Source organism: Danio aesculapii, chromosome 4, assembly GCF_903798145.1.
Source record: "Danio aesculapii chromosome 4, fDanAes4.1, whole genome shotgun sequence".
In the NCBI taxonomy this organism is placed as follows: domain Eukaryota; kingdom Metazoa; phylum Chordata; class Actinopteri; order Cypriniformes; family Danionidae; genus Danio; species Danio aesculapii.
The window spans coordinates 42,626,408-42,648,429 of NC_079438.1; the positions used below are offsets into that span (position 1 = coordinate 42,626,408).

At 31.6% G+C, this 22,022-nt stretch overlaps 1 protein-coding gene across 5 annotated transcripts in view; it reads left to right on the forward strand.

Moving 5' to 3' along the window:
- The window catches only part of dennd5b (DENN/MADD domain containing 5B), a 61,419-nt gene that overhangs the window by 5,900 nt on the left and 33,497 nt on the right, over positions 1-22,022 (forward strand). For 3 of the 5 annotated variants that reach the window (XM_056455736.1, XM_056455733.1, XM_056455734.1), the window contains exons 2-3: positions 12,300-12,359; positions 17,466-17,575. In XM_056455736.1, the coding sequence (XP_056311711.1) occupies positions 12,300-12,359; positions 17,466-17,575 (170 nt within the window). The remainder of the gene's footprint in view (positions 1-12,299; positions 12,360-17,465; positions 17,576-22,022) is intronic. The other 2 variants (XM_056455735.1, XM_056455737.1) reach the window with 1 other exon arrangement.

Consider the following 22,022-nt stretch of genomic DNA (forward strand, 5'->3'; position numbering starts at 1 on the left):
CAATTTTGTTTCTCTTACCTGTACATTTCTCCTTGTATTAAAGAATGATACACCAACAAGTAACCATCAATTCCCCCTTACCATAATACACAAGTATTCAAATGTTTTATTGGGAGGAAAAAAAAACGAACAAACCTTATTACAATTAAAACAAAAGCTATTAAAAAATGGAAACAAGAGTAATAAAAGTGTACAGAAAATTACAACCCAGTGAATGCACTCATTCAGCAATCACAATCAAGTGTCCGGATAAATCGTCAATGTTGAAAGTAAATATTTACAGTTAAACTATATAAGATAATAATTGTTAAAAACAAATAAATTATAAATTAAATCACAAAACATTTTTGGTTAAAATTGAAAATTCAAAGACTACTAGACAAGGATATTATACAGAGAGTACTTTGATTGAGGTTTTTAAAGTTATTTATTATATATTCAAAATGAGAAATCATATTTACTGTTTCTAATGTAATATTTGATCATCTCTTATTAAAGCATGAAGTTGTTGTTATTATTATGTAATGAACGAACAAACAAACTATGAATTTCTAACAACATTTCACATTACATTTTGTAACATTAGATTTCAGGTAAATATTTTCCCATTGCAAGTATATTTCTCTTATTTACTATCACTTTTAAAAGATTACTCTTATTCATCATCAGTATATTAGAAAAAGCTAATTCTGGTGCACTGTAAAAAAATCCTGGTTGTCTTAAATTTTTAAGCTGAATCAAATTAACTTTATGAGTCCATTGAACTTATGTTAAACTGACTTAAAAGTGCCTGCGTAACTTATTAAATAAATTAAGTTAGAACATGATTAACTTAGTTTAATGAGTTACAATGAACTAAAAACATATGCTGTCATGGCTAATTGTTCATATTTACAGTGAAGTTGCTTATTTTCCAGGCCTAAGTTTATCAAATATGTACTTGGAGTGGAAAACAAAATAGTAAATAAGCTTCTTGTGTTCAATAAGAAAGAATTGTTTTCCACGCACTTAGTATTGGTCGTGTCATGATTGAACAATAATAGTAACAGAGAATAAACACATGAAAGGCGAAATTTGAATCTCAGCTTTGCACATGCACACGCTGTTATGCTCTGGTGGTTTGCGGTTTCAGTTCCCTATAAACATCTTGCACCCGCATGCAAACCTTTATCTCATCGCATGCATCAATAAAACGTGTTTTCCTGTTTTGGCAGAGGAAGATAATGCAATCTTTGATCTTCCAGTCGGTCTCCATCATTCACACCTCAGCCTAAAAAGGAGATTCGTCTCCTGAATTTACTGAGGATTTAACACCTTCTGTGGTCATTAACAGCGAATCGACTGTATCTGATCTCTTTTAGGCACTCGTTGATGTGGGCTGCTGCTTTTTAAAACACTGCATCGTCTCTGTTTAGCTTTTATGGGAGTCCCTAAACAGCTTGTAACAAGCACTTGGGCAAACAAGATGCTGAGGGGTGCACTTTAACCCAGCCAGAAATCTGTCTTCTGTTAGTAGTTCATTGCAGTGATGCGAGATATTATACAAAAACTAAATACAAGGATTCAGAGCTGCGCATAGTATAACATTTCTGGCATTTCTAGTAGTTAATAGTTTCCTATAGATGATTAAATTGCTTAAATGTATATAGGACTTTATTTGCACTTGGTTTTATGTAATACATTTATTAAAAAGTTGCAACTTTTCACGTTACACCCATTTATAATCAAAATAATGGGTGATTATAAACACACTGTATGATTTGTGTTGAAATATCCAGACATATATAGCCTGAAGTGACCAATATTCATATATTACGGCTCAAATATTGACTGATAACTGCAATATTTTGAAATGTTTGTGCATAGTTTTGACATTAGTTTGTGCATTCAAATGTTATGACTATTGATAAGTAAGATAACTCAATTAAATGGCTGATAATGTATGGTTTATATGTATATGATACTACAAATGCAGCAATATGAGTATTCCAGCCAACCTGATAAACAGAAAATTATTTAATGCTGAAATCGATAATTCTATTACATGCTATATACTTTTATATTTTCATTGAAATAAAAACAATAACTAAAAGCATGTTATGGTGTTTTGATTACATTTTATTATGTTTAGTTTTTTTAGTTTCCAGTGTCGATAAATAAGCCATTCCATAATTAAATAATTGTTTAAAAAATCGCTTATAATATTAGGAGATCCATCAGCAGCTTTATTAAGTTAGGTTTAATACCACCTAAGAATAATAAAAAACAAATAAAACTGTAAAGTATTATTTATATAGTCAGAGCAACAGACATCCAAACAAACAATTAAAAGACGATAATGAAATTGAATGATGTTCCTATGTTTCATGTGCATTATATATTTATATATATGACCAATATCCATATATTACATCTCAGATATCGGCTGATATGATTTTAATATGTTGTGCAATCATTTGTTTTTATATTTTGACAATTTTTTGATAAATGACTGAATAAAACACTACATAATTTATATGTAAAAAAAAAAAAAAAAAAAAAAAATATATATATATATATATATATATAATACGACAATATGAATATTCCAGCCAATCTGGTAAACAGAAAATTATTTAATGCTGAAAATGATAATTACTTTTAGATATTTTCATTGAAATAAAACCAAAAACTAAAAGCACATTATGGTAATCATTACAGGCGTATAGTTAATCATGAAAGATATATATCAAATACTCTGATTTAAAATGATTTCTTATTTAAGAATGCATATTGATTTATTATTTGATAGTTTGATCATTTGATTTGACATTTTGGATAGTTGTTTTGAAAATTTGATTTATTATTTGATCTTTTTTGGCAGTTTCATTTTAATTTTGTTGGGAAAAAACAACTAATATTGTGGCATTTTTAAATATATTTTAATATGTTTTGTTTTTTTAGTTTCCAATATTGATGAATAAGCTATTTCAGCAATAAATAAAAGTTAAAAAGTAGTTTATAATATAAGGAGAGCCATCATTTAACATGTTTTATTTCATTGGATTTAAGTTGGAATTAAAGTTGGATTTAATCCTGCCTAAGAATAATACAAGAACTACCAAATAAAACTGTGAAGTATTATATGATCTATATAGTCACAGCAACAGGCATCTAAACAAACAAAAAAATAAGATCAATATCGACACATTAAATCTCAAATATCGAATGATGTTCCTCTATGAATTCATGTGCATCGTTTATTTATTCTTCGCTACATAAAATAGTCTCAATAAGAGCTCAAACAGACTATACCTGTTGAATCTGGTGATGACTGAGCTCTCATACTAATGCTTCAAGCTAGACGAACACTGGCCATCAAGTGGTGCATTGTTACACCGTGTCCGCATGACGTGTCTCCGCTCATTGTTTCTTAATGACGCTGGCCAGCTCATATTGTGACTGAAGGCCATAAAGAGCAGTGGATTCTGGGCCATCTGTCTGTGGGCACTGGCCTGCACACGAGGACAAAGCCTATGCTAATGTCGCAACACCTCGCCAGATTCCCATTGACTTTTCCCTTCAATAAGCCTGAATTCGGGGAAAGCAGGTCAAACGCCAATGTTGTGTAGCTGAACAATTCTTCCTCTCTTTCTGTTCTTTTTCCATCTTAGGGTATTTTCAATTTAGGGTTTATCATCTTTATATTTCTAATATTCACTTTTTTATGGTTTGTTGTGGGTTTTAATAGCATATTCATCAGAAGCGAAGTTGAATGAGCTGAGAGTGGAGTTTTTGCTCTCTCTGCAGGGGTTTTCGTGTGTGTGTGAAGATCAGAGATGGTTGGAGGGCATCTGTAAGCTTGTTAGTGTAATCTACTCAGAGATGCTGCAGAGTACAGCTGTAATCTGCACAAGTTCACTGCGTAGAAGTGCATCTCAGACGGTGGACTGTCCTTCTTCACTGCATGTACAATTGATGCTGTTGTTTGTCTTTAACTGTTTATACACTATTGAGTTGTATACATAGTATACATGTATATATAGTTTATACACTATAGAGTTGAATGACTCTTTGGTTAAATGTTTGTTGCAGCAGCTTTAAGAGGGTAGTTTTTGTTTGGATTTGTTATTGGTTTTATTTTTTTCTGTGTGTTTTATTTTTTGTGTTATTTTTTGTTTATTTTCAGATTTGTTGAAACATTTTTAAGAGTGTACTTTTATTTAGATTTGTTTGTTTTATTTTTTCCTGTGTGTATTTTTGTGTTCATTTATTTTGTTTGTTTTCAGATTTGGTGCAACAATTTAAAGAACGTACTTTTGTTTAGATTCGTTTGTTTAGTTTTTTTCCTGTGCTTTTTATTTTGGGTTATTTTTTTTTGTTTGTTTTCAGATTTGTTGAAACTATTTAAGCATTGTACGTTTGTTTTGATTCATTTGTTTTATTTTTTCTTGTTTTTTTGTGTTAATTTTTTTGTTTGTTTTCAGATTTGTTGCAACAATTTAAAGAACGTACTTTTGTTTAGATTCGTTTGTTTCATATTTTCCTGTTGTTTTAAATTTGTTGAAACAATTTAAAGAGCGTACTTTTGTTTGGATTTGTTTGTTTAATCTTTTCCTGTGTGTTTTGTTTTCTTTTTGTGTTGTTTGTGTTGTTTTCTAATTTAAACAAAACTTCACTCTTTGTTTCATTTTGTGGCGTTTTAGTTTGGTTTGTTTTTATCTGGTTTTAAAAGAGGTGTTTGGGTTTGCTTTAAATATTTTTTTTCTTTCTTTCAACTTTACTCCAACAATTTAAATAGTTTTTTTGTTAAATTAACAATGATATCAAGTTTTTAAGTTTAATAGGGGGGTTTTGATTGCTTAATTATTATTTTTTTATGTTTTGGTTTGGTTTGGGTTGTTTTACATTTAGTGGGTTTTTCCCCCCATGTTGTAAAAAATGCTGGGTTCCACACAATCAATGTGTGTTGAGACAACATGAAGGAATTAAGTTAGCTTGTTAGTTTTTACAATTGTAAATACATAAACACGATTAAGTTGTCACCCAAATAAACTCATGAATTGTGTTGTTTCAGCCTATTTCAAATAAGTAGTATAAACAAACCGCAAATGTCATAGAGTCTGCTTTTCAGTTTGCTTTAATAGTTTTAAAGAGAAAGCTTACCCAAAAATATCATCCACTTCATCCACTTGTTCCTAACCTGTTTCTTCTTTTTTTACACAAAGGCAGATTTACTGAGGAATGTTGAAAATAAAAAACAGCCATCGACATGCACAGTATTTTTTTGTTCCTACTATAGGTGTCAATGCCTGCTTTTTTCCAACATTCTTCAGAATATCTTGTTTTGTGTTCAACCAGAGATATCATTTGTTTCAATTAAAGCTTCTATTCATACAATAATTATTAATTCAATTCATTTTTATTTTTTTTTTAACCAATAATTATTGTTCCAAAGCAGCTTTGGAAAAGGTAAATTCATCATAAACATAAAGATTTACTTCAGTATAAGTCAAAAGTGAGGAAATTAAAATTTTTGGGTAAACAATCCCTTTTATAGGGTATTTTCTGTTTCACTTCCAGCATGACAATGCATATGTGCAAAGAAAGGTCCATCAAGAAATTGTTTACAAGCTGTGGAATAAAAGTAATAAACCCCAAAACCATAAGCCATCATCAATCAACATAACAGCCCATTGATGATGATGATGATGATGTGTCCGAATAGGAGAAAATCCCCACATCCACATTCCTCGCAGAAATCCTTCCTAGAAGAGTAGGAAAAATCAGGGATTAGTGATTTTTTGGCTTTGCTTCTGACACGAAATGAAATGTTGAGTGAATCAGACACTAATGTTATCTAATGGCCTGCTGTCCGTTCATCCCAAAATATGTTCAATAGGCATTCCCGCTCCGTGTACTGTAGGTTTGTGTAGGATCAAGATTTTATTGGGCATCTTAAACTGTTAGTATGTTGTCATTAAAGACATTCTGGTGCATAAAGTGTTATTGAACAGCTAAACTTGTCTATGTAGTGCCTATATGGGATGGTTATTTCAGTCGAGCGCTCTGAAAGCCATCTAGAGGAGAAAGTGTGTCCGCTTTGAGGGAATATCTGTCATAAAGTGTCGTTGCTGTAGATGAGAGCTGCTTAATGTGTTTGGCACATAAGCTGACGGCTGCCGAATGGGCAATATTTCTCATAACTCGCCAAGTTATGTCACACAAGCATAAAATCCAGTTACATAATGTCTTTATGGCTCGGTGTGACCCTCGTCTAATAGATTACAACGGAGGTGAAGCCTTCATCTTATAAATGTTGGCTTCCGTGGCTGTTCAGTGCTAAATGGATAGCATGCAGTGTTGAAAGTAATGGATTTTTATTATATAAATGTTTTACCTTAATGGCTGTCAGAAAGAGGATGGAAGCCAATCTGAATATGTGATGTCTGTCTGTACTCCGTGTACTGGTTGTTTTTGTGTTTTGCAATCTCTGGCTGATCTATGGTCTCAGATAGGTCATTTGTAGAGGGTTGTGTTTGTAAGATTGACTGAGACCGTGAACTGGTCATGTTGACTATGTTCGTTGACTAAGTTCCAACTCATCGGTAACCTGTGTCCTCAGATAAGACTTATCAAGCAACACGTGACTGTTTTGAGTTCAAATGAACGTGATTTAGCTCAGAGTTGAGTCTGTATGGTTGAATATGAAGGTATATTTTACTTATTGCATGATCATTGTAATTCTTAAAATGTTAATATTATTTCTGTTGTCCCATAAACCAGTGTTTCTCATCTACATTCCCGGAGGACCACCAGGTCTGCATATTTTTCATGCCTCCTTAACCAAACACACCTGATTCAGACCATTAGCTCATTACTGAAACACCTGCGCTGCGTCCCAATTCACATACTTTTACTACACGCTAAAAGTATGTACTTTTTTGTAATGGAAAAGTATATACTTTTAAGTGTGTAACAGAAGACTATGCAAGCTTTGAGACACACTACTTCTTCCTTAACAGATCGTTATTTTGCTTAGTTACGTCCCCTGTCAATCATCTTGTAACATCATCCACATTTCTTTCATATTTGTTTACCTACCTTATTGGAGAAGCAGCAGCAGGGGAATCTGCCAGTCTTTCAATCAGAGAAATCTCCTCCAGTCTTTGAGTAATTATGCATTCAGAAATTAATGTCCAAATATATCTTGATATTACTTCACATTGTTGTTGCAGATGAAATATACAACGGAAAATGCGGTTTAAACATGTTCCGGTTGGCTAGATATCAATTGCCATGTTTGTAGTTTGTTTACGCTTTTTGACCAAGCTTGTAGTTCTAAACAAATTCACGTCCAACGTACAATGTATTGTGGGCAATATTAGTGGTTAGAGTATGGAGGCTTTTTACCGGAATTAGTAAACCATCCAGGAACCTTTGGCATACTCTTTTCAACATACAAAGGTTTGGGACATACTAATTTGCAAATACTATTTAGGATGGATAGAATGCAAATTGAGACGCAGCTCTCGAATGGGTGTGACAGACAAAGGAGGCATCCAAAAGGAACGTGGTTGAGAAACACTGCCATAAACTATGCTTTAAAAGCATAGTAAACCAGATTGAGGAATATTGAGAAATGAGTACACCGCATACAGATTTCTTGTACAGATATTAGTGTATTATTTACAGTACATTATATCAATTAATTTTTTTAAACTAAATCAACAAAGTAACTTGATATCACGAGGTAAATATTGGTTCACCCCAATGAATATTTTAAGGAAAAATAAATAGTAAATCGATTAATGGAGGAAAAATCAAGATAACCATAAAAATATTTTTGATTTGTAGTTATACATTGAACTTAAAAGGATTACCATTCCATTCCTAAAGATATTCAGTGAACAGACTCATATTTTAATGTTTTAAAATTACATGTCCCTTTTTAAATGCAGATTTTTGATTCTGAACAGAAGTTGTGAAACTCAAACAGTTCATTGTGATTTTATCATCAGACTGCTCTTAATCATTACAGCATGATAAACGATAACCAAACAGGTGAACATTTCACAAATTACTGTTTTACTCTAATATTATTTCAGAAATGTTTTATTACTGTGTTATTGCTATAAAACATGAAGCCTTCATTTTAAGAGTATTTCAATGTGCATTTGAACAATTTAGCTAGTTTTTTTAGGTTAAACATTCCCTTCTACAAGGCTCGTTTCTTAATAATAAAGTAAATAATTAAATATCTTAAAGATGAAAGACTCTTTGGTGCTTCATGGGCAGTTTGCTGACATTTAGCACAACTGTGCTTCGGGCATCTTCAGGTTAAAGCGAACCTTTCCTCTCCAACTTCCTGTCTTTCTACTATAATATCACAATACAGGCAAAAAAACACCAAAAATAAATCTTTAAAGATAAAATAATCTTGCTTCTTGTTCAATCCCTTTGCTTGCTTTGCAAGTAACTTGTATAAAAACTGAAAAAAAAATTCTAAAAACTGCTGAAAATTCAATACCACACCATGCAAATGATGGTTTTCTTATTTATCTCTATGGGATAACACACTCATACAAAAAAAGTGGACAGGCCAGGACTTGTAGTGGATTACAGCTTCATGAGGCAATGCTGACCATTTAAACCCGGAGAAAAGGGAAAAAGACCCCAATGTTCAATGCTCACAATGTGCCCGCTCAGCACTTGAAACACACACATGCATGCACACACACACACAGAGTTACGTAAGGCTGTTGAGGATGGACAAAGGCTCAGCAGGAGACATTGTGTGCCGTCTCTTGCTCTTTCTCTGTCTTCCATCAGCACTTTTCAGATGAATGGACCTCAGAGCGTCGCCGGTTCTTTTTTCTTTTTCGAAGCTCAATATCACAAATCCAATACTCGCCTCAACTGTTCCAAGGGCTTTCGGGATAAAATGTTCACATGCGAAAGGAAGTGACTGCTGAACTAAAGTCCCAGTCAAATCAAAATCCAGTTTTGTAGATGCTAGTATCAGTATGTTAGTTTTAAGCAGGGTGTAAATTACAGGGGCGATTGGGGAGGATTGACACCCCTAATTAATGCTTAATATCCCTGAAGGACATCAAAACAACATGTATGTGGGGTCAACCCTTTAATAGTAAGAAATAGCTTTCTCTGATTTATATCTTAAATATTAATAATTAAAAATATATAATATAAATGTACATTTGCCCCCCTCTAAAACGGGAAAACCATTGCGAATACATAATCGCACCAATCAATGCTAGGAAAAATATATTTCAACAGTCTGAAACTGGCAGTTCTGGAGCACCGCTTGACATCTTAAATATTCACAAAACATGTTTCTTGTAAAATAGGTGTTTGTATCTGCATGTAGCCTAAAATCAGACACATAATTTGTATAATTTGACTGACAGTAACTTCTAAAATAGTCACTAAATATCCCTCAAAACACTAAAAACATATACATTTTATTAATAAATGAGATGTAATTTGAATGCATTCATAAATTTGATTCACTGAAGCATGTATTACCAAACTACTACTGAAAAAGTTGACCCCCCCTATCATCAATGTATAATTCGCACCCTGGTTTTAAGGATATCTAAGCTGGTGTTTTCCAAAACAGTGAGAACATTTGAATTAAGAAGATATAAATATCCAAAGCTTGCAGTTTGTCACTTCAGCCTAAAGGAGTTAACAGATTTTTTGCCATCCTCATCATATCTTCTGACCAATCAAATGCTGTCTAGAAAATGTCCCGCCCCCTACAAGACACTATTGATATATGCTTATCCGCTTGACCTCAAACATATTCACTGGCAGAGCTGTGAGATAAACTAAATGCTATTGGTTGTTTTAAAAAAAGGGGAGGAGCAACACTGTTTTGCACGGTCTTTATGTTTGAGGTATATTTACTTCACACACAGAACAAAAGTGCACATTTTAAAGCACTTCATAGTACCTTTAATGATCAGCATATTTAGTAGCTCACGTCACGTTTGGTGTTGGATTTCTCAGTTCATGATGTCAGGTGTGTGTGATGGACGTTCATTCAGCGGTGACGTCTGTTCATAACACAGAGGCTGAGTCATCCTGAAAAACACTGCAGACACAGCAGGAGCTTCCTGTGTGTGGGTGAAGCTCCAGATCACAGTGTCTGCCTCCTGTATCTCTCAATAATAAAAAAACAAAAATGATCTTTATGAATAAATCACATATTCCTAGCATGTAATTGTGTCAAATAATTAATTTCTTGCCATTGTCTGGCTTGTAGTTCTTGTAGTGTAAAATGTCTCTCTTTCTCACCATCTTAATTCAGTTCATTTGAAACTAGATTCATTATCATGACAAATATAACAAACATATTAACAAAGCATTTGTAATAATTACGTTAAATAGAACTTATACAAACAAAATACATAGTAGTAGTGAAAAATATACATATAATAATACAATAATAATAATAACAATCAATGAACAGTATATTTAACCAAAGTCCCTTTAAGGCAAGTCATTTCATTCGGCAGCCATCTTTAAAATGCCTTTCAGACAGTATGCTCAGCCAAGCTTACGATTTGGTCAAACTTTACAGTAAGGTTCGTTAGTTAATGTTAATTAATGCATTTACTAACATGAACAAACAATGAACAATACATTTACTACAATATTTGTTCATGTTAGTTAACGTTAGTTAATGAAAATACAGTTGTTCATTGTTAGTTCATGTTAACTCACGGTGCATTAACTAATGTTAACAAGCATGGACTTGGATGTTAATAATGCATTAGTAAATGTTCAATTATGACTAATAAATGCTGTACAAGTGTTGTTCATGATTAGTTCATGTTAGTAAATGCATTAACTAATGAACCTTCTTGTAAAGTGTTACTGTTCTGTTTCTAAACGTCCGAATCAAACAAAATCGGCATATTTTTTAGGTTGCCCGAGCTGATGCGCATACACACTCGGAAGAAACAAGATCACGACACCAACCTTATTTATGGCCATGTTATACATTATGGTCCTCTGGATAATGATTGTCTGATTCCGCTGGTCTCCTGAAGTAATCCACAACTTGGTCTTGATGGCGAATATCCTCCTGAAATGACAGCGACTCTAGACTTTGTGGACGTTTGAGAAGTTGCTGTCATGTGATGTGCATTTGACAGGAGGAATGGACTGTACCTCGCGTTCGTTTCATAAAGATTACAAAACCAAAAAAAGTTTGTTTTCAAGTGTAGTTTATATTTCTTAATGTAGTTGTATTTCTTATGTCTGTGAAGTGAATTCGCTGAGATTCAAGTGTGTTTGTTGACCACCAAACTTGCGTAAAAGCACACGTCTGGTTCGAGTATCTCCTCCGGTAAAACGTCAACCTATAGCGATTGATGATTAGATCCTGTACTTGTAGGCTTTTAGGTTACTTGGTTACACTTTTCCCCATTTAAAACTATACAAGTGACACGTCTTGTGTATTCTAGAGTCTTTGATTTAACTGCTAATGTTTTATCAAGAACTCTCTTTCTGCAGTGGGAACATGTTTATTGTTTGGTTTTATATCTCTTAATAGAGTGTTATGAAGTTTGTTAAACACTTTTAATAAAATATATAACATGAAGATTTCATTACTTTAAAAAAAAATTCTTAAAATGTATTTGTGTATTGTTATGTGCCTCCCCTATCCCGGACGAGCCCCCATAATAGTATGATAACATATCATATTATATCCTGTTATTATTTTATATTTTATATAGCATTGGAAAACAATTATTCTGCTCAATTGAAAGGCTTAATTTACTTTGAAATAATTTTTTACATGTTATTTATGTATTTATTTTGATTTACAGGTGAAATAAGACCAAGTTTTCTTTTAATTATACAAACTGGGGTTTGGCATTTTCACTAGTGCTCATCAAATGCTTTTGTACAGTATTCAAGAAACATTTTGATGATACTTAAGGCCAAATCAAAGATGTTTTTTTCCGTGCAGGCAGGCTCTGAATGCGTAACTGAGTATGCTGTGTGGGCTGCACATGTCGATATTTCATAACCACTTCGCCGTGTTCTTTTAACACCCACCATTAGGATAATCTGCAAGTGTTTTTTTTTTTTCTGTGGTCTTTTTCATCCTGAAGTCTTCAAGATTTCAGCATGTCTCACCTCACCTCCATCCAGGCTGCACAATAACACACGCTTCCACGCTTAAAATTCAGCCACGCATCAGTTCATTTTATTTGCTTCTCCATTTCTGTGTTGGGTTTGACATTTTTTTTTCGCTTTGTGTGTTTGTGTGTTTGCCATCTTAGCTTTATACCAGTGGCTGGAGGCTGATCGGCAGGGCAAGGATCCAGAGGCCACAGCAGCAGGTAAACACCATCATCATCATTCACCTCCTGCATTCAATTCCTGCTTTTTATTTAGCATCCTGCTAATTCTTTGGCCTTGATTACATCTGGCATTAGGATTCAGCTTAGATAGTCCAGTCTCAGGTGGTCAAGCAGGGCAGATTGATTCTGTTCCTGCTGTTGGCAGGTTTCCAAATGTATCTACCAAAGTACATATGGACAGACTTTGAGGCTCTGATTGTGTCTTAAGACATGCTTACTGCAAACTGTATAATGGACAAAACAGTAAAATTGTGTGGGGGGAAAATAGTCAATAACTTGCCACAAATTGTCAATAACTCGCCATAAAAACAAAATTAAAATAATGAAAGTCTCAGTTTTTCATACTTAACTGTATAATCTGATTCCGTTTATTTGTTTAGTATTTATTATTACATTTTTAGTCAAGATGTTCTTTGAATTGGAGTATTTTTTATGTATTAGTTGAATGTATTTGACATGATTTGCATATTACAACATTTAAATATTTAAGTATAATAAGTATTCGCTTTATCTTAAAATTAAAAAAATTATGTCGGTAAATAATCCTTTGTTTTTAAATAGAAGATGTATAGTAAAGTATTACAGTATAATATTTTAAATTGATTTGATATTCATAAATTAGAGTTTTATTTGAATGTTTATTGGTTAGAAGTAGAAAATAGAAAAATTATGAATATTTACATTTTATTTTTGTATTAAAATTGAAAAAAAAATATATAGGTAAATAATGTTTGCAATTTATTCTTAAATTAAGACATATTTTAAATGATTACAGAATAATATTTTAGATTTATTCAATATTCATGAAGTTTTGAATTAGAATTTTATATTTTTATTATAAGTTATGGTTAATGTTTTAGGGTTAATGAAGTGTTGTCATTAACGATCATTTAAATATTTAAAATATATATTTAATATTGTTTAGTGTTTAGGAAATGTTTGTGTTCTATTAAATACTTTTATAAGTGTGTAAAAATATAGAAAAAACGATTATATTTAAAGTTTTATGATTATTAAACCATATTGGGGTTTTTTTATATTGTAAAATACATTTATTGAATAAATAGCTTTCCGTGAGAATTAGACTATAATGCATTGTGAAAGAAATCACCAAATGTAAAGGGAGATAGTGTCTGTTGTCTTTCCAAATAACCACTAGTTCACCCCTCAGCACTGCTAACGGACTTCATACATGACAGGACTGACTAGATTGATAATTAAATTAATTATCTCATCTTATCTCAGTTTTCTTGTTTTTTTTTTTTAGACAAGATGTTATTTGAATTGGAGTATTTTAATATGTATTAGTTGAATGTATTTGAGATGATTTGCATATTATAACATTTGAGTATTAAAGTATAAAACATATTAATCTTATCTTAAAAGGAAAAAAGGTAAATCATATTTTTATTTATTTTTTTAATGAAGATCTATATTAAAGTATTACAATACAATACTTTAGATTTATTTAATATTCATGAATTTGAATTTTATTGCAATGTTTATTGGTAAGAAGTAGAAAACAGAAATATTTACATTTTAATGAAGTGATGTCATTAAAAATCATTTAAATATTTTAACATATATATTTAATATCAATATTTAGGAAATGTTTGTGTTCTGTGCAATTATTAAAAACATAAAATGTGTAAAAAATAAAAGTGATTACATTTAAATATTTTTGATTATTAATTAAATTATTCTATTAAATTATTCAATATTTGAATATATGACTATTTAAAATTACATTTATTGAATAGTTTTCCACAAATATTACTATAATGCATTATGAAAGAAAACACCAAATGTAAATGGGGTCAGTGTTGTCTGTTGTCTTTCCTTCTGCTTCTTCCCTGTTTTCTTCCTGTTCTCTTTTCATTTGCAGACTGATCACAGTTAAATGTGGGTCATTTGCCTCTGCTTGTTATTTTCAATCAGTTCCTGTTCTCCCTCTCTCTCCTCCTGGTCTTGTTTTTTCTGCTGTTGTCCTGCTGTTCCTGCATCAGTCTGTCTCTGTGTGTCTCACGTGTTTGCCTGCGGCTTTAGTAGATTTCTCCTCCGCCTGTCCCTTCCTGTTAGTTAATGCCCAAATCACCGCTAGTTCACCCCTCAGCACCGCAAATAGACTTTATACATGACAGAACTTACTAGATTGATAATTAAAGTATCAATTATCCAATCTCCCTCATGTTTTCCTCCCCAATATGTACATTTAACATTGGTATCATCAGTTGGTTGTCATTGTTATCTTTTTTGCTAACTGTAAAAGTTGTTGCGTTTATCTTTTTATGCTAACTGTGCTAATTCTCCTGTTTAGTAGCGCAATAAGCATGACAAAATAAATACTAGTATTATTGTTGTTGTTTATCTTTAATGCTAACTTTGCTGGGTTGGTTTATTTTCTCATAACAGTGTTAGTTGGTTTTACTAGCACAGTTAGCATAAAAATGTAAACAGTTAGCATGAAAATATAGCATTGTTTAGCTTTTATTGTTAACTGTGGTGTGTTTGTGGTGTTTAATATTTTTAAACTGTTGCTGAAAAAAACAGTTTAAACCTAGGCTGGTTGGTTTGTTTTAGCTGGTTGACCAGCCTGGTTTTAGATGGTTTTGGCCATTTTCAGGCTGGTTTTCAGCCATTTTCAGCCTGGTCTTAGCTGGTCAGGCTGGAAAATGAGCCTAGTTTAAGCTGGACATAGCTGGTTTTAGCTGTTGTTTTGTGTAGCATAGTTATATAACATTTTATATAAAATATAAAAATAAATGCACAGATAACATGAAAAAATAACCAAATGCTAGCACAGTTAGCATAAAAAGATGGTGCTATGTCTTCTACAGTTGTGCTAGTGTTTGTTTTTCTGGCATAGTTAGCGTGAAAATATAAACATGACTGTTGGCACAGTTGGCTTTAAAAGATGAATGCGACCAGAGACAGAAAAATTAGTAGTTAACATGAAAAGATTGACATAAGAGCTAGCAAAGGTGTGTTAGTTTTCTATAAGCTAGTTGTTTTGTTTACTAGTGCAGGAAGTATGAAATGATAAACAACAGTGTGAGTACATCTAGCATGATACGATAGACACTACTAGTGGCGTTAACATGAAAATATGGAATTGTGTTCTATTGCTAACTGTGCTAGTTGTCTTATTTACAAGTGCAGCTAGCATAGAAAATGCAAACAATAGCACAGTTAAGATTAAAAGAAAGATGTTAGCTTGCTTGAAAGGAGAAACACAACTACCACGATTAGCATCAAAATATAAACAAAAAACACTGATGTGAAACCAAAAAAACACTAGTGCAGCTAGCATGAAAAGATAGAATTTCCTTTTGCTAATTGTTCTAGTTGTCTTATTTACTAGTGTAGTTAGCATAGAAAATATAAACAAGAGCAGAGTGGTTGTTGCTAGATCGGATATGGTTGCGGCCGGAAGTTAACGAAAATTATTTATATTATTTATTACATTTCCCATTTATTATATTTGATTAACGTCTACCCCCACCCCAACCGTCACAGCACTGTAAAAACAGTAGTTTTACTGAGTATTATTGTTATGTTATATATTACATGACCCAATAAAATTTATTTTTTAACTTCTACCCCCACCCCAACTGTAAACCCAACCATCACAGTACTGTAAAAATATTAATTATTGTTATATAGCGTCATTAAAAAAAGAACTGCTATATTAATGTGCATATCGCACTTCCAGCCAGCCGCATATACGATCTAGACTTTACCTAGCAGGGTTAACATTAATAGAAAGATGTCAGCTAGCTTGAAAGGATAAACACAACTAGCACAATTTGCATCAGAATATAAACAAGATTCGACACCGGCAACCTGAAACCAAAAAAAAAAAACACTACTAGTGCAGCTAGCATGAAAAAGAAGTTTACTTTTTTATGCTAGTTTTGTTTACGTTTCATGCTATCTACATTCCCTCTTGCTTGCTTCACATCTTTTCATTTTAAACCTGTCCATTGTAACTTTAATCAGACTAAAATCCTGCATGACACACTGTCTGCTACTGTGATCTGCACTCTTATGGTGATCATGGCACCACTCCAATCTCCTTTCCCGCTTGCGATTTGTTTTCATGTAACACTACGTGTGTCGGCCTGTTTGAGGACGCACTTACAGTAAGGTGAAACAACACTTGTTTCTCATGAAGCCAGTGTATTCATGGTGGAAGAGAGCAGCAATTCATCCATATTGTTGTTAGCTTGTATGCTTGTGTAACAGAATTATATTTCATTAGGATATTTTTAATTTCAGTTGTCACTAGTGTTAATGCAGTGCGCAAAAAACATCCATGTCGGATATTTAAATGTATTCGTTACTATATCTGCCATATGAGTAGAATATTAATAGAAAATATATGCTTCTTTGTTTTATAAATCTGTTTATTATCTTTTTATTTTATTATTATATATATTTTTTTCACATTTGTCAAGTTTTTATAAATTATTTTGTCATGATCTACTTATTTTTGGTTCAATGAGGGGCAAAATGACCTCTGCTGATACTAGTGGACAAACCAGATGTGTGTGTGCATGTGCGTGTGTGATGAGTGAGGATTGCTGTTCAGATTAGCACTATCCAATCAGAGACAGGTGTCGAATTCTAGGTCACTTTTACACGGTCAGCACCACCAGATTAACTCTAACTCTATACCTGACTGTTGTCCATGTCACAGTAGTCTTAAAGGGACAGTTCAGGCCAAAATTAAAATTTGCTCCCCAATTACTTGTCATAAAGTGCTTACAAACCTTTATGAGTTTCTTCTTCTTCTGTTGAACATAAAAGACAAAATTTTGAAGAATTTTTTAATTTACATTCTTCAAAACATCTTGCTTTGCACAGTTTAGTGGCCAAACAATGAAACTTTAATCAAATAGTGTGTAATTAAGACGCAAGACAAGACTCTTCTAATTTACGACTGTATGTAATAATTCTGATGCACTCAATGCATTGTTGCGTTTGCATTTTGAAGCGCATGAATAATTTAGGAGAAGTTTCCAGGCTCTTTCTCTGCTTAATTCTTATATATTTCCATCACTTTGTACTGTTTCTTCTTTGCAGGGGAAAACTTTGATCAGAGTCCCCTAAAAAGGACCTTCAAGTCTAAAGTGTTGGCTCACTACCCGGAGAACATCGAGTGCAACCCATTTGACCAGGATGCTGTTAACATGGTGAGCCAATTCAGTGCCTTAATCTTAGCTGGGATTTACTCTAAATAGTTTTGTTTTTGTTTTACTTTACTTTACTTTACTTTACTTTACTTTACTTTTACTTTTACTTTTACTTTACTTTACTTTACTTTAACACATTTTATTTTACTCTATTTACTTTACTTAATTTAATTTAATTTAAATTTTTTATTTTACTTTATTTTATTTTTATCTTCAAATTAAATTTACTTCTTCACTTCAACTATTTGCTAGTTTACTTCAACTATTTACTTCAAATTATTTTATTTTATTTTATTTTATTTTATTTTATTTTATTTTATTTTATTTTATTTTATTTAACTTTTTTATTTGATTTTACTTCATTTTAATTTACTCTCTTTTACTTTATTTTATTTTACTTCATTTTATTTTGCTCTTTTTTACTTTATTTTATTTTACTTCATTTTATTTTGCTCTTTTTTACTTTATTTTATTTTACTTTAATTTACTTTTTTTATTTTAAATTATTTTATTTTACTATATTTTGCATTATTTTACTTTACTTCATTTTATTTTACTCTATTTGACTTCATTTAATAATTAAAATATATATATATATTACTTAATTTTATTTTACTTTAGTTATATATTTAGTTTTTTTATATTTTATTTTGGTGTTATTTTCATTCATACATTCATTCATTCATTTTCTTTTCGGCTTAGTCCCTTTATTAATCTGGGGTCGCCACAGCGGCATGAACCACCAACTTATCCAGTATATGTTTTACGTAGTGAATGCCCTTTTAGCTGCGACCCATCACTGGGAAACACCCATACACACTCAATCACACACATACAATTCTCCTATAGCGCATGTCTTTGGACTGTGGGGAAAACCGGAGCACCCGGAGGAAACCCATGCGAAACGGCAACTGACCCAGCAGGGGCTCGAACCAGCAACCTTCTTGTTGTGAGGCGATCGTACTACCCACTGCACCACCGTGTCGCCGGTGTTATTTTAATATTATGAAATTTATATTAGTTTTGCTAGTTTTGATGTATTTTCTAGTTTTGTGTTGTTTCTTTTTGTGTTATTTATTTTCATGTTATTGTCATTTTTATTATTTACACCATCTGAATTTCAAGCGCCTCTTTCTGAGCATGCTTCAGCTTGTCAACAAGTTTACGATAAATCTTTCACATCCAGTACATCTAACCTGGTTTTATTAGCGTTTCTAGTAAATAATATTGCCACACACATACACGGTGTCAGTGTTTCTCACATTACTCATGGAGTGTCATCATGATGTGTCTGTGTTCGCCTGCACTGCTCAGCTGAGGGCTTTGTGTTACTGTCCCACAGCCGGCAGAGGAAAACCAAAACCACTGTCCTGTCGCTCTTGGCCTGCAAGGTCATTTTTTCCATCGGCAAACACCGGCATCAATTATTCAGCCCAGCTCTCTGCTTACATCCACATGGAAAGGCTCATTGAGCGTGTCTTCGATATGTAAAATATAATCTGAAGGCAAACTATTTTTAACTTTTTTTATTTTTTAAAAAATTGTGTTTCAGTTTAATAAATTTTAAGATTTGGGGCTCTTCATAGTGTTCATTTTTCAAGTCTAATGTGACGGAAACATCTAAAATGCACTTTCAAGTATTTTGTTTTATTAATTTATATAAGTACTTTATCCGTTTGTGTCTGTAGATTCCAATTACAATACAAATTTTTTATCAACATGATTTTCTTCTCTTGCTTTGAGCCATAAATCTCCACTTCAGCAGCTCTTACATGCAATAAACCTCACAGTTTAATTCATATCTAAATTGTGAAGGTTTTCAAATAAGATTTTGTTAATACAACTTCAATTTACCTGATTATATACAGCATTTCATTGACAGTATTTTCTGAATAATGGATTTATTAAAATGGTTTTCCAACCTCCCTATGTAAAAATAAATAAATAAATAAATAAATAAATAAATAAAACTTTGACAGTAATGTCAAATTAAAGAAATTTGAAGAATTGTAATTTTTGCATTTAGATTTTATCCAACATTCTGATATTTGTGCTAGATCAAAATTAGCGCATATTTAATTTAATAATATCTTGTTTGCATGTTTAACCAAGAATTTTGAAAGCTTCTAATACAAAAGTGTTTGCAATTCTTTATGTAATCAATCGACAGGAAGAACGATGATAATATTAATTCATTTTTGTACCTCGTTCACCTGCAGTGTCTTTTGAAGTGTTTGACGCCGTTATGCCATCACATCATTGCAGCAAAAACACAAAATAATAAAATGGCGTGACGTACAAGTTGAGTCAAGGCCAGTCTCTTATCTGCCAGCCTACAAACACGCACACATTAAGAGTGTTTGAAAGACACTTCAATCACTGAACGCTGAACTCCATTTCACTTCTTGGTTCTCCAAGGCCTGGATAAAATTCCCCCAGTGATTACTTTCGTTTTCAATTCCACTCATGGCTGATCTTCTTTTCACTCCTTCAGTCTTTTGTTCTCTCTCTCACCCCATTTCAATTTTTTTTTTCTGTTCTTGTCTTTTAAGACCACATACATTTTCAATAGTCAGATAGTATGTGTAAGCTTTGCAAAACATTTTAGTTTAATGAAATCATTCAGTCAAAAGTTGATATGCTTCTCTGCAAACTTTTTATGCCTTTAAATAAATATTAGCTTCTTAGAGCAACAGCAACAAGAATAATTACAATAAAATAATAATAGAATAATAAAAGGATAATAATAATAATAGTAACAATAATAGTAATAATCGGATGATGATGATGATAATAATAATAATAATAATAATAATAATAATGGGATAATAAAGATAATGGGATAATAATAATAATAAAAGTAATATTAATAATAATAATAGTAATAATATAAATATAATAATAATAATAATAACAATAATAATAATATGTTAATAATAATAATAATAATAATAATAATAATAATTATTATTATTATTATTATTATTATTATTAGACATTTTATTCTGTTTGCTCCAGCTAGTGAAAAAAAATGCTGTTCTCTCTGTCCAAATATTGTGTGCAAAATTTACTTGGAGAAAATAATATAATAATGCAAACCCATGTACCACCATAATAGTATAAATTTATAAGATTTAATAAGGACACGTAATATTAAAAAAAAAAGTCTGTGTTGTCCAGGGTCAAGGCACTTTGTATTTTGCACTTTGTATCATCCTGCCAGAGTCATGAATCTTGAATCATGTTTCTGAATGAGTCTAAAGGTTTCATGGGCTAATGGCATGTTTTTAAATTGGCCTGTCAGAATGTTACGTTTTATGATCATGTGCATGGATGTTCTGTGGCGCCAGCAGCATCATCACACTTCATATAGTATGTACAACCCTTTTAAGTCCTGTGGTGGTTACAGCACATACAATCAATAAGTAAAAAGTTTACACATTACTGTTTTACTTGGATAAATAATGATAAAAATGAAGCGAAATGTTGTTATTATTATGAAGAGATAATAATAATTATTATTATTAATATTATCATTATTATTTTATTATTATTATCATATATATATATATATATATATATATATATATATATATATATATATATATATATATATATATATATATATATATATATATATATATATATATATATATATATTATATTATTATATTATTATAATACTTGAATAAACTATATTTGACTATACTAGACTATACTGTGCGTGACAATACAATACTACACTATACTATACTTTACTATACTATACTATACTATACTATACTATACTACACTGTACTATACTATGCTATACCATACTTGACTTTACTAGACTATAATTGACTTGACTATACTATGCTTGACTATGCTATACTATTCTATACTATACTTGATTATACTATACTATACTATACTATACTATACTATACTATACTATACTATACTAGACTATACTTGACTATACTTGACTATACTTGACTTTACTAGACTATACTTGACTTTACTAGACTATACTTGACTATACTTGACTATACTTGACTTTACTAGACTATACTTGACTACAATACTCAACTTGACTATACTATACTATACTATACTATACTATACTATACTATACTATACTATACTACACTGTACTATACTATGCTATACCATACTTGACTTTACTAGACTATAATTGACTTGACTATACTATGCTTGACTATGCTATACTATTCTATACTATACTTGATTATACTATACTATACTATACTATACTATACTATACTATACTATACTAGACTATACTTGACTATACTTGACTATACTTGACTATACTTGACTTTACTAGACTATACTTGACTTTACTAGACTATACTTGACTACAATACTCAACTTGACTATACTATACTATACCATACGTGACATTACTAGACTATAATTGACTTGACTACACTATACTTGACTA